The sequence below is a fragment of the Heteronotia binoei genome, chromosome 6, assembly GCF_032191835.1.
Source record: "Heteronotia binoei isolate CCM8104 ecotype False Entrance Well chromosome 6, APGP_CSIRO_Hbin_v1, whole genome shotgun sequence".
In the NCBI taxonomy this organism is placed as follows: Eukaryota; Metazoa; Chordata; class Lepidosauria; order Squamata; family Gekkonidae; genus Heteronotia; species Heteronotia binoei.
Genome location: NC_083228.1, coordinates 98,106,262 through 98,119,207, shown reverse-complemented (window position 1 = coordinate 98,119,207; position 12,946 = coordinate 98,106,262). Strand labels below are relative to the sequence as shown.

At 41.1% G+C, this 12,946-nt stretch overlaps 1 protein-coding gene across 1 annotated transcript; it reads left to right on the top strand.

Moving 5' to 3' along the window:
• The first annotated feature begins 1,176 nt into the window (after positions 1-1,176).
• On the top strand, positions 1,177-1,506 carry LOC132573376 (protein S100-A11-like). Its single transcript, XM_060240882.1, has one exon. The coding sequence runs from the start codon at positions 1,177-1,179 to the stop codon at positions 1,504-1,506; it is 330 nt and encodes a 109-aa protein (XP_060096865.1).
• Positions 1,507-12,946: the final 11,440 nt, after the last annotated feature.

Genomic DNA, 12,946 nt, shown 5'->3' with positions numbered 1-12,946 from the left:
AAAGAGATCCAAATGCCAGTAAAAAAGCTGACAAGACAAAGAACATTGCTTTTTAAAAAGTCTTGTGAAGAATGTTTTGCATGTCCTGCAAAACTCTAGCAATGCATGTACTCTCCATGCATTCTCTGGAAGACATTCCCATCAAACTGGAGTTTATAGCCCAAAGGAATATAGATTTGCACTGGAATCTGGCAAGAAAGGGCATAGTCTATTGACTAGACGCGGTGGTGGTGGGGGGTTTGTAGAAAAAGCCCAGCAGGAATGTATTTGTATATTAGGCCATACCCATGACATTGTAGTAGCAACCTTAGCTGCTGGTGGTCAGGCAGAAACAAGGCCACAGGTGAAATCAGGAAGAAACGGCAGTTTATTTAATGTGTACATGGACCCCAGACCAGACTCATGTCTGAACACATCTGGGAGCCCCAATTGCAGGAAGGTCTACAGTTTTATAGCCACAAACAATCATTTCCAGTAAACACTCATAAACACAGGAAAGGACAACCCCACATCCTAGACATCATTGCAAACGTCATATTACTAAATGAACAAGGAGGAGACAGGGAGGGTCTTTCCATACATGGCATTGATGTTGCTAACACTTTTGCAGCAATATCCTTCATAAAAAACACATTTGCCCCTTTGACCTGATCCCAAGATTTTCCAAGGTATATGACTCAATGCTTATTCCAGCAAGTTTCTAGTTGCTCTTTTCGGTAGTTGCGGTGGGCCAGTGGCTCAAAGATTAACTTCTTTTGCTGTTTTATGCTTCTACAAATGTCGCTTTCCCTACTTTCGCAATCTAGAAGGATTATTTCACAGAGACACCTAGTAAGCACTTTAAAATTTCGTTGCCCTTTTGCTTTCTTGTCCTTGTGCCTAATTAATGGCCTTCAATTTACCTTATTTAATAGATTTTTATTTCAGCCCTGCTTCAACATCTCCATTGTTTCACAAGGGCTTTTTTGTAGAAAAAGCTCAGCACTTGCATCTTAGGCCACACCCCCTGATGCCGTGCTAGCCAGAACTGTATTCCTGTATGTTCCTGCTCAAAAAAAGCCCTGACTAGACATAAGTGGCAGCTTGTATTAGGAGAGGTGATAATTCAGAAACATTTAAGTTAGCGAGTGAGCCAAACAGCCCACAGCTGTGGTCCACCTTGCCCTCTCTGCAGACATGTCATCTGAATACCCCATCAGCCTCACAGAAATAGAACACCACACCAAGTTGCTGCTGGCTGTGTTCCAGTACTACACTGGTTATGATGGGAATGCTACTTCTCTTTCCAAAAATGAGTTCTTGATGTGCATGAACACTGAGCTGGTATCTTTCATAAAGAACCAGAAGGATCCAGGAATCCTCAACTGCATGATGAAGAAATTCAACATGAACTGTGATGGTCAGTTGGACTTCAGCGAATTCTTGAACCTCATTGGTGACCTGGCACAGGCCTGCCATGTTCAAGTGCTGTCATCCCCAATCAGTGGTGGAACCCAGAGACCATGATCTGCTCCGTCCTGCTCTGACCCATTGCCAGTGAAATCCCAAATATTAAAAAAAACCTCTGCATGTGACCAAAATCAGACATCACAGTACAAGCAGTACCATCTAAATTTTTATCAATAAAACACTGTGATTTTTTTAAATAAAACATTTCAGTTAGCCTGAGGACCTCTTCTCAGTGCCAGGATTTAGTTTCGTAGAGATTTAGTTTTGGTAGGGAGATCTATCAGGCCTATTGAAACATCATTGGTTCCAGCTCTGTTTGCACTATGGCCTGATTAGTTGTCTTCCACCTGAAATGGAGTAATGTTGTTTTAATTGTTCAATCATTTTAATTGTTTGTTTACTTCTAATTTTATTGCCTATTGTTATAATTTAACTCTGTTGTGATCTGCTCTGAGCCCACTCATGGGATGGGGCAGACTAGAAATTAACAAAAGTAAATAAATAAATAATAAAATGATATAAGTAAATATATGAGTACATGTAAAATTAATTTCCCTCACAACTAGGAATGGGCATGAACTGAAAAAATGAGGTTTGGCTCATGGTTTGTGGCATGCCTCATTCACGAACCATGGACTGTCACAAATTTTTACCTGCCTCACTAATTGGGTTATACACCATGCAGTTGCTACCAACAGCTTGTCTTCTTTTGTGTTTGGATTGTGGGTTGGAGCTGGCTTCTCCCTCCCCACATCAGATGGATTTGAGGGACTCAAATGTGGTGTGCATGCCTCCCTTTCTTGATTGTAGAGGAGAGAGCTGAGTGGGCAGCATATGTCAAACTGTCAAGATATTCTTTTTCTCCCATTGGGAGGAGGATGTTTTCCCAATGAAGCTCGCCTCACTTTCTCATGTATTATTATTACAATACATAGATGTATAGAACTCTTATGCAAAAGAACCTGTTATGTATTGTACATAGTTCTGTACGAAGCATGCTTCTGCCCTCCAGGATCCTAATGCCTACACTCCGATTGGCCATTCCCTGTGAACTGACCAATCGGGGCTCCGGGCATGTGTCTACATTATGCAAATAACAGGATCCTGGAGAGATCAATAGAGTAGTTTTCCGCCGACCAAATGGGTGTGTTGTGGGTGGGGTTTTGTATATGTATTCTCTGTTTGCATGTTTTCCCCAGTCCCGGTTCAAAATAAAATTGAGTTGCATCTTACCCATGACTGAACTCACTATTTTACAGAACCCAAATTTGTAGTACCTTTATTTACAATTATACAAACAGGTATAAGTGAAGGCAAATAAACCACCTTTCAAGGCAATAGGTGTATGGGGGGGAAGTCCCCAAATTCCAAGATGCATCATCTTAAGCCAATACAGAACTCCTCTTTTCCACTCTCCCTCTCTGCTTCTAAATTCCATTAATGATTAACTCTCATTGAACTCATCACTGGATCAAATGACTATCTACCAGGTACCCTTAGCAATATTGAGAGGGAGGAGGAGGTAAAGCAGCCAGACATCCTTCCTAGCCTGGACTAAGATCTCACTAAAACTATATTTTAATTCATATTTTATTTGTTTTTAATAGCTATAAATTGCTTTGGGAAACATTTTTGTTGAAAACCAGATTAAGAATACAGTAATAGATATATTAAAAACCTCCTGTTTCTCTGTCTGCCTCTCAGGTGAATTGCCAGTACAGGCAATGTCTATGGTCATTAAAGAACAACAAACCCAGAAATAGAATTAGGCATCACTTCAGGCCAAACCAGAACTATAGACCTATTTACAGGAATTACACCACAAATTTACAATAGTCCTATAATGCAGTTGTGTCCAAGAAGAATGAAGCCAGCCCCTTTCTGCCTAGTCCCATTCTGTTCCTTGGTCTCCAAGTGTGTCAGAATGCTGGAAACTGGCTTTTAGTTAAATCTAAACAATTTATAGTTTTGTTATTCAGATGACAACAGAATGGATTTTTTCTCCATTTGTTCTAAAGTGCACTGTTAAGTGTGATAAATTTGACCCCAGATCTATTGTGCGTTTTCCCCAGTTTTTCACCGTCTTGTTATTAAAATGGGAGAAAAAATAAACCATGAATGAAAGCACAGCTATCCAGGCATGTGACAACCCTAACTTAATATCACATCAGTGCACCCGTTATGATTTAGCTATGTCTTGTTTACGATTCGTATTTCATGTTCACGGCACCCAGCCTTGCAGGTCTGAGAGTAATATATAAGTTGCAGCTAAAGACAGCCTGTGTTCTGGATTCAATTTTCAGAGCATCTTTTCATGGCCTGCTTATAAGCCCCTGAAATATGGCACTATAATAGAAATGCTGACAGTCTTTTTGCTGTAGCTGTGATAGTGGGTGTTATGAGCAAATGGCATTATTAGATTCCCCCAACCCCCGGGATGGTTTTATCTTATATTTGCAATGAAGCTGCAATCCTTTTTTCTTTGGCTTACCTTCACAAGGTTTGTTTCATCAGATTCAGAGAAGGATGACACAGAATGAAGAAGCACTCATTGTACCTCTTCCATCCTTTGGCTTGGATAGAATGTGTCTCTGCTGTCTATTCTGTTCTGTCCTTTAGCCTGCAATCATGTAATAAATACTTTTAACTGAACCTTCTGTTGGACCTTTTTGCCATTTTCTCCCAGGTCTGTCTGTGTCCCTTCAACCATGCCATTTGCTATACCTGGAAAAGCACACATCCCTCCCTGTGTTAAGCTCCTTTCCCTCACAATCCTCAACCTATTTCCCATGACCCACATCTTTAGAGAACCAAAATTAACATTCTGCAAACTCTGCAAAGCCATTTCATCCCCAGTATTTTTGCTTGCCAAAGCTTTCGGCAACAAGCAGGGGGTGAAATGGCTAGGAGGTATTTCACTCCCTCCTTTCTTCTGGCTGCAGCTTTTCATAGCAAGCAGAAAACAGAGGGTGCTTTTTGCTTGTTGCCAAAAGCTGCAGCAAGCAAAAAGCTGGGGGCGAAATGTCTTGGAGCCATATAGACCCCTGCTTTCTGTTCCCTATGGCTTTCTGCAGAGAGCAGAAAGCAGTGGTTTAAATGGCTTGAGCGGTAGGGAACTTCCTGCTGCCCAGCTTTTTTTGTGAAGAATAGAAAGCTGGGGGTTAAATGGCTAAGAGCTATTTAAAACCCTAACCGTTTTCGCACACAGATTACCATGGGGTCACATTCCTGTTCTCTCTGCAGCGTCCGTCGGATTTCCCACTATCTGTGCCGAAGTTACAGGAAGTGCTGCGGCTTTTGTGTAACAAACGTAAACCGCTAAAATACAGTTTACGTTTGCTATGCAAAAGCCGCAGCACTTCCTGTAACTCCGGCGCAGATAATGGGAAATCCAACAGACGCTGCAAAGAGAACAGGAACATGACCACATGGTAAGCTGTGTACGAAAACGGTTCCTGTTTTCTGCTCTTCACAAACCTCTCTTCAGTTTACAAGCATTGCTTTGTAAACAATGAACCAGCCAAAATTTGTGATGAACTTCAGTTCATCAGCTGGTTCATGCCCATCTCTATGCCTATTTTTCACTGCTGGAAACCCTTAACAACTTCTGAAACTTATTTTACCTGTAAGTTCCTTGAGGTTGAGCTTGCACACAATAAATCAAACTTTTAAAAGTAAAAAATTGCTTAAACAAAAGAAAATTAATCAGCTATTAAGTACAGTCTCATCAGGTACAAGTAATAAGAAACAATAACAAAACTGTCTAATACACTGCATACTTGTGTTGCAGATGGCAAGTCTCCTAGGAGCAATAGAGGATAATGCAGTATAGTAGCCCAAGCAATGAAGCACAGTAGCATAGCAGCATTTTATCTATAGCAATCAGCCATAGTGAAGCATATCCCTTATTAGCCCTTAGCTCCAATTACAGTTCTTTGTCCTATGGAGTCAAGTGGTCTCTCTCAGCCAACCAGAGGTTTCCTTCTTAGGAAACTTTGAGAAAATGCTGGTCTTCGCTCTTTTCAGAAGACACTAGCTTCTACTCCTAGTCTCCCTCTCTCATCTTGCTATCTAATTAAAACAGATTCCCTTGATATATCCAACATTCTATTGACCAGCCTTGAATGAGATAATGTAGATGGCCTCAAGAACTCTGAAATCACAGACACCTGTAAGCTCAAACTAGGCCTTACATTATTCATATTAACTCTTTTGATGAAGTGAGGGTGCTCAAGCATCACATAAGTGATATAATATACTTTTCTACAATCATTTAAGTTTCTTGACTTGGTGAGAGTAATGCAATGTAAAGCAGTTTAACATAGTATAGTCTTGAGTTTGCAAAGACTTGGGTGATACTCTGAAGGTCTTAATAACAACAAAGATAACTTTTTCAACAGATGAAACTGTCCTGTCCATTGACAGTATTTTCAAGTTCAGACTTAGAAAAACCTATGCCAGTGTACCTGAGAAGACACTGAATTGTGGAAGATTTTGTTACATGTTTGAATAAACTGCCTAAAGAAGTGCAAATGACTTGTACTACCTCTTTTTTTGCACTTCATGTGAAAGGGGGATAACGTGCCAATCTCCCATGAATTCATCATAAGAGCCCTGCTAGATCAAATGAAGATTCCATCTAGATCAGCATCTTGTATCCAATAGCAGTCAATAGCTCTCTTCTGTTTGGCTTACAACTGTGATATAGAGATGTGTACTAGAGTTTCTATTTAACCATTATGGAAATAGATATAGATCCATCTTCTATTAATATGTTTAATTTCTTTTCAAGCCAGGTTAGTCTCTGGCCACATCTGATAGTGAATTCCATCTAGTAATTTTTTCATTGTATGAAGAAGGTTTTTCCTTTTAATCTGTACCTGTTTTATTGGAAGATCCAACATTTAGTGTTACAATAAAAGGGGGGGGGAGCAATGTTCTTTATACACTTTCCTCATGCCATATATAATTTTATAAACCTTTCTCATGCTCCCAATCAGCATCTTTTTTCTAAACTAAAGTCTTGCATGATTTAGCCTGTCCTCATAGGAAAGTGCTCCAACCTCTTGATCATCCTCTGCCCTTTTAAGCCATTATTTCAAGTTAAATTTTTTTTGACATAGGGACAACAGAACTATACACCACATTTCAGATAAGATCCTTCCTTCCTTCCTTCCTTCCTTCCTTCCTTCCTTCCTTCCTACCTACATTTATCAGCTGCATTTCTTCCTTATGGAGCTCACAGCATAAGAGACATAAACATTTTTTAAAAAAAATAAATGACAATTCAGGACTGCTAATAAATTTAATCAAATGCAATCATTTTTTAAAAAAATCCTTCAACTGACTCTTGAAGATCAAAAGTGTAGGAGCTGTTGTTCCAAAATCATGTGGCTGCCACTGAAAAGGTCCTCTGTCATGTACCCACCAAACAAGCTTCTTTGATTGATGAAACAGCTAAGAGATCCTATTCCTGTGATCTTAATTCCTGGACAGGAACATATGGAAGAAGACACTTCTGTCAAGTCTGCAGATTCAATAATGAGTCGATGTAGATACAAAGAAACTAGTTTATTGATACTTGTTACTTGCGGCCTTGGCCAGCGCTTGAAAAGACTGAAGACCATATGATAGATACATTGCATATAAGGAGCACTTCAAAGGGATTCCTATGGGCTGGGGAATCTAGCAAAGGGAACATTCACACATAGATGTTACCAATACATTCTCATGTTGATTAGAGGCCCGTGGCCTTGGTACTCCCAGGTTTCCTGTCTCCCCCGTGCCTGAGCTGAGAAGGTTCAGATAAGACTTTTCACACATCACCATTTCAAAGCAGGGACATTCTCTATGGAAGGGAGGGGGGAACAGGGGAGAGTTAGCTAGCAGCATTTGGTTACACTTTGGTTCTACCTAGCATGCTATTTGAATGAGCCAGAGTTAAAGCCAGACTTGACAACTTCAAACACTCATTTTCAAGCCATGTAGAGCTTTAAAGATCAAAACTAACATATTGATGTGGGTTTGGGAACTGATTGGTAGTAAGTGTAATTAATGGACTATCAGGGTTACATGTTCCTGATAGCTGGTCCCAGTGAGCAGTCTAGTCAGTGTTCTGCAGTAGCCTCCAAACAAGGGTAGCCCAAAGTAGAGTGCACTGAATAGATAACCCCATCCAAGATAGGAGAGATTGCAAGTCTCAGGTCAGCCTTCCTACTAACCCAGAGAACTTTTGCCTTGTCCGATTAAGTTTCAGCTTGCTCACCCTCATCTAGCTCATTACTGACTCCAAGAACTGGTTCAGAACATCCACAAGTATCCTTGGTATTAGGTGGGAAAGAATGGTAGAACTGGGTGTCATCTGCATATTGGTGAGACTGCAGCCCAAACATCCTGATGATCTTTCCCAGTGTCTTCACGCAGATGTTAAATAGCATGGGGGATAAGAAAGCACCTGCAGAACCCCACAGCAGGAATTCCCCAGCACCAGTCTCTGAGACTACCCTCCAGATAGAAGTCAAACGACTGTAACACGGTGTTACCCAGTCTCAGTGACAAGAGACAGCTCAGTAGGATGCTATGGTCAATAGTATCAAAGGCCACTGAGAGATCCAGCAGAAATAGCAAGGTTATTTCCTCCTGTCTAGTTCTTAGTGAAAGTTTATTCAAGCTAGCAGAGTTCTCAAGGCACATAATGCAGCAGAATCTATCTGCTTTGTGTGTGCTGACAAGATGCAAAGTTACACATGGAGCCTCTTTATCTTTGCAAAACTAACATGAGTCCTTTATTGTAAGGAATTCCATTCTAGAAAGGATAGAATAGAGATAGAATTCTAATCTAGTCTAACTAACTAGGGTGGATAGAGACACAAAAAGCATGTCCTACCATGGTGCCAAGATGGAGAAGGCTAGCACAATGTGGAGAGAAGGTGTCAAGACCAGAATAAAGGAAGATTCCCTGAGAGTAGCAATCTAAACATCAAAGGGATAGCATCAGAACAGTAGGAAAGGAAGGATGATCAGGGACCTGTCTTATCTCTCTGGTTCTCTATAGTCCACCTCCGAAGTATGAGGCTAAGAGACAGTGCAAAGTCCTTCACTTTCAACACTCAGTAGAGGTCATCAACAAAGGCGAACAAAACAATCTCTTTTCCAAACCCTGGTCTGAAGCCAGATTGAAAAGGGTCCAGTAAATCATTCTCTTCCAAGAGCCCCTGGAACTGAAAAGCAACTAGCCACTTCAAGCACTTGTACAAGAACAGAAGATTGGAGATTGGCCAGAAGTTCCCCAACATAGTAGAGTTTAAACATGCATCCATACCAGCATCCTGGTTTTTATGTTTTTATTTATTGTTTTAATCTTCTTATGTAAATGTTTTTTATGCTAAATTTATGTAAGTTTATTATGTTGTAAGCCGCCCTGAGCCACTTCGGTGGGAAGGGCGGGATATAAGTCTAAATATAAATAAATAATAAATCCAACCCAGAGTAGATCTGGGCAATTCTGTCTACAAGGTATGTAGCAAATTGATCACAGCAGATCATTATGTGGTCAAAAAGTACAATTCCCTGGGGCTGTGATGTAAAAGACCCAGCTGGGTGATTATGTACAGATGCAATGGTGACAGAGAAATATTGCCTTTTCACCACCATCACCACCATGGGATAGGTTCTAATATGGACTGTGTTCAATCAGTCTCACTTTGACTTTTTCGCCAGCTGTGCTCTAGCCATCGTTCCTCCTGTTTCATTGCCATCAGTTCCCCAGTAAACCCAAGAGACTGCTTGGCCCTATCCAGAAGGAGAAAGCATTTAGGAGTGATTTATAAAAAGGTATTATGAAAGTGATTGTTCTGTTTAATCTCTTTTGTAATAGTCCCCAGCAGGGAATTGTGCACCACTGCCACTCATGTGGACCTGTGTTTTCACTGAGCTATCTAGTGTAAGCCTCAAGATCACTTTCCTGGTCAGCCAGTTCAGAACATTTTAATGGACTTGTGAAGTTAGGAAATGTTTTGCTTTGTTGGTATAATTTTACATAATTTTATTTGTCATCACATTGCTCATTTATCCATTGTATAGTTTCTTTTTGAGTTCTTCCCAGTCTAGTTGGTTTCAATCTCACTGAATAATTTGATGTCATCTGGAAACCTGGCTGCCTCTTTTTTACCCCCAATCAGATAAAATTTATGAAGAAAGTAACATGGATTCTAACACATATCCTGGGAGATCCCCTGCTTATTTCCCTTCATTTTCTTATTCTCTGTTCCTGTTTTTTAACCATCTGCCAAATCATAATTATCCAATGATTGCTCAATTTACTTGGGAACCTTGAATGGAACATTGTCAAAAGCTGCTTTGGAAGTCCAGTATCTACTGGGTCATCCCAAACTATACACGTTGCCATGATATTACCAATGAAGTTCAAAACATTGGTGCAGCAGGACTTCCCACTGCAAAATCACAAAGATTATCAAAACTTGTTAATCTACATATTTAATAATTCTATTTTAAGTAACACTTTTTATTCATTTACTTGGGAGAAATGTCTGACTGTTCTTTAAACTCCTGACTGACCCTTTGATCCCATTTTAAAAATTGGTGTTATGTCTGCTACTTTCCAATGCATTGCTAAGGTGGCTGATTTTAATGAAAAGTTATATATTTTGTTAACTGATCAACAATTTCACATTTGAGCCTGAAATGGAAACAGCTTCTACAATCCTTTTTTGGGGGGACATGCCTTCAGGGCACAATTCAGTTTCTTAATTTTGAAAATGATTGGTTTGAAACCATCAGGACATTTCCATTACTAATTTAATTATTTTGAATCAAGAAACAGATTCCCGTTAGAAACTAGAGTTTCAACCAACAACATGCCTGATCACTTTTCAAAAAAGTAACGATGCCTTATAATTTAAACTCACATGGCATCTATAGGCCTTCAGGCTCAAAGTGCCTTGAGACTCCCTTTCCCTTTTCTCTTCTTGTTTCATTGCTGCCTTCCTCTTTCCTCTCACATTACAGCTCTACCAAGGGAAGCATATCTTGACTCTTTCCAAATTTTGTTTAGCTCCCGTGGGGACTGCAGAGATAAAAGTCACATAAAAGAGTTGCTGGTCTTCTCTTTCTATCACCTCACTCATCAAGACACGGGACACCAAGCCCTAGAGAGGCTGCTTGATGTCACAGGGATACCTGGGGGAATCTCCCATTTCTTGACAACAGGGATGGAAACACAATGACTCTCTTGGGGTGCAATCCTAAGCAGAGATACAACCTTCTAAATCCATTGAAATCAATTGTTGTGTTTCTTTTTTGAATATATGAAATTTTATTAAGAAAAGATGGACATACAAAGAAAAGAAAGAATAAAGAACGAACAAATACAATAAACATTAATCATACGAAAAAGATATCTTGGGGGCAGAAAAAGCACTGAAGGGGGCAGAGCACTGAGTATGTTCTAGTGATACTGACAGGAGAACTAATGGGAGCTTAAAAAGATTCTTATACAAATGGTTAAGATCAGCAGCTGACTGTACCTGAGCTTTTTCTGCTGTGGCTCTCATCTGTTGGGATGGCCTGCCCAAAGAGGTTAGGAAGACTCTCACATTGCTATCTTAATGCAGAATGTGCAAAATGGAATTGTTCAGGAGGGCATTTTTATAAAGGGAAGAGGCTTGTAGTAAATGAAACTGATCAGGAGGGTGCTTTCATAAAAGGGATAGTGTTCTAGTCTATTGAACTGTTTACTGTATCTTTCCTGGTGGGAAAGATAATTGGAGGAGGAAATGAAATGAAGCATGATCTGTTTCCTCCACTGCCACCATTTACTTCTCCCAGTAGGAAATGGTACAAGTGTCAGTAGTGAGCATCCTTTTGGATCATGGGTTTCTGAATGTTTGATGCTGGCTGTGGGCTTTTGGTGGACTTGCACATGTTGGTATAAATTGTGCATTTTTACATTTTCACTCTCTAAAGGGAAATTAAAAATGTGTTAATGTAGTGTTACCTATCCCTATCCATGGGAATGGAGCAGCAATAAATAAATACATAATAAAACAAGCCATATGAAGTCATAGCTGGAAACACATTTCAAAACAAAGAACAGTAATTCTATTTTGTATTAATACTTTTGAATATGAGATTATATGGGGTGAATCATCCCTGAATTTAAGGGATATAGGTACGCATGTCCTATGGCTTTCATGAGAAATAGATACACTAGAACCTTTCTATGTGAGCTAAAGGGGGTCATGGAAAAATGGTGTAATTAATAGGTCATGAGGTAAATAATAATCTTAAGAAACACTGAACAAGGAATTCACCAGGCCCAGCACCATGGGCAGCAGGGCTGGCTCACCCACTAGGCAAATTAGGCATTTGCCTAGGGCACCGGGAGGGGGGTGCCGAATTGGGCTCTCCCTCCCTCCCAGTACCCAAGACAAATGCCTAATTCCTCCCCCCCCCGTGCTGCAGTTTGTCTGTTGGCTGGCAGCATGGGGCCATCTTCTTTGCCCCCCCTGGCCCAAGGGCATGCTCAGAGGAGTACCACTAGCCTCAGCCCTATCAGCTTCGACATGGTCACCTCAGCGTTCTCTCTTAAGAGAGCGCTGGATGAGGCTTTGCTCCCCGTCGCTTCTGGTTTTGGAAAGGAAGGGTAGTGAAGCCTCATCCAGCACTCTCTTAAGAGAGAATGCTGAGATGCCAGTGTCAAAGCGGGTAGGGTTGAGGCTAGTAGTGCTCCTCTAAGCATGCTGAGGGACAGTGGAGCATGGTGCCACATTGTGGCGCTACAGAAAAGAAGAAAAGGGAAGGGAGGGGGAGGGAAGGGGGGCAGCAGGTGGTGGCCTGGCCTGGTGTGTGTGTGTGCAAGCACCTAGGGCCCCCAGGGGTTCAGGCCAGTGGGGTGGTGGGCAGTGAGTCTGCCTGGGGTACCATGTGCCCCAGGACTGGCCCTGATGGGCAAGCATACCTGCTGCTACTAATGTCTTTGCCTTCTTCTTGGGTGGGTGAAGAAGGAAGGAGAAGGAAGAGAAGAAGAGGAAGAGGAGATTGGATTTATACCCTACCCTTCTCTTGGAGTCTCAGAGTGTCTTACAATCTCCTTCCCCTTCCCCTCCCTACAACAAACATCCTATGAGGTAGGTGGGGCTGAGAGAACTCTTTTAAGAGCTGCTCTTGACAAAGTAGCTCTTTCAAGAACTGTGACTTATCCAAGGTTATTCAGCAGGTGCATATGGAAGAGTGGGGAATCAAACCCAGTTCTCCCAGAGTAGAGTCCATGCACTTAACCACTACACTAAACGAAGCAGCACCTCCATTGCCAGTTCCAGGGATAGCTGCTGGATGGTCCTGGGTTGCTTTCTCATCTCTGCTTCCCAGGAAGGGGAAGAGGATATACATATTCCCACAAATATGCATGCACCTTTTTGGCAGCATGCAGCTTTGCTTCTTCCCATTCTGCTGAATGAAGAGGAAGAAGCAAGCCAGT

What these genes read in the sequence shown, in the direction of transcription:
- LOC132573376 (XM_060240882.1), top strand. Translation starts at nt 1,177, where the DNA reads ATGTCATCTGAATACCCCATCAGCCTCACAGAAATAGAACACCACACC.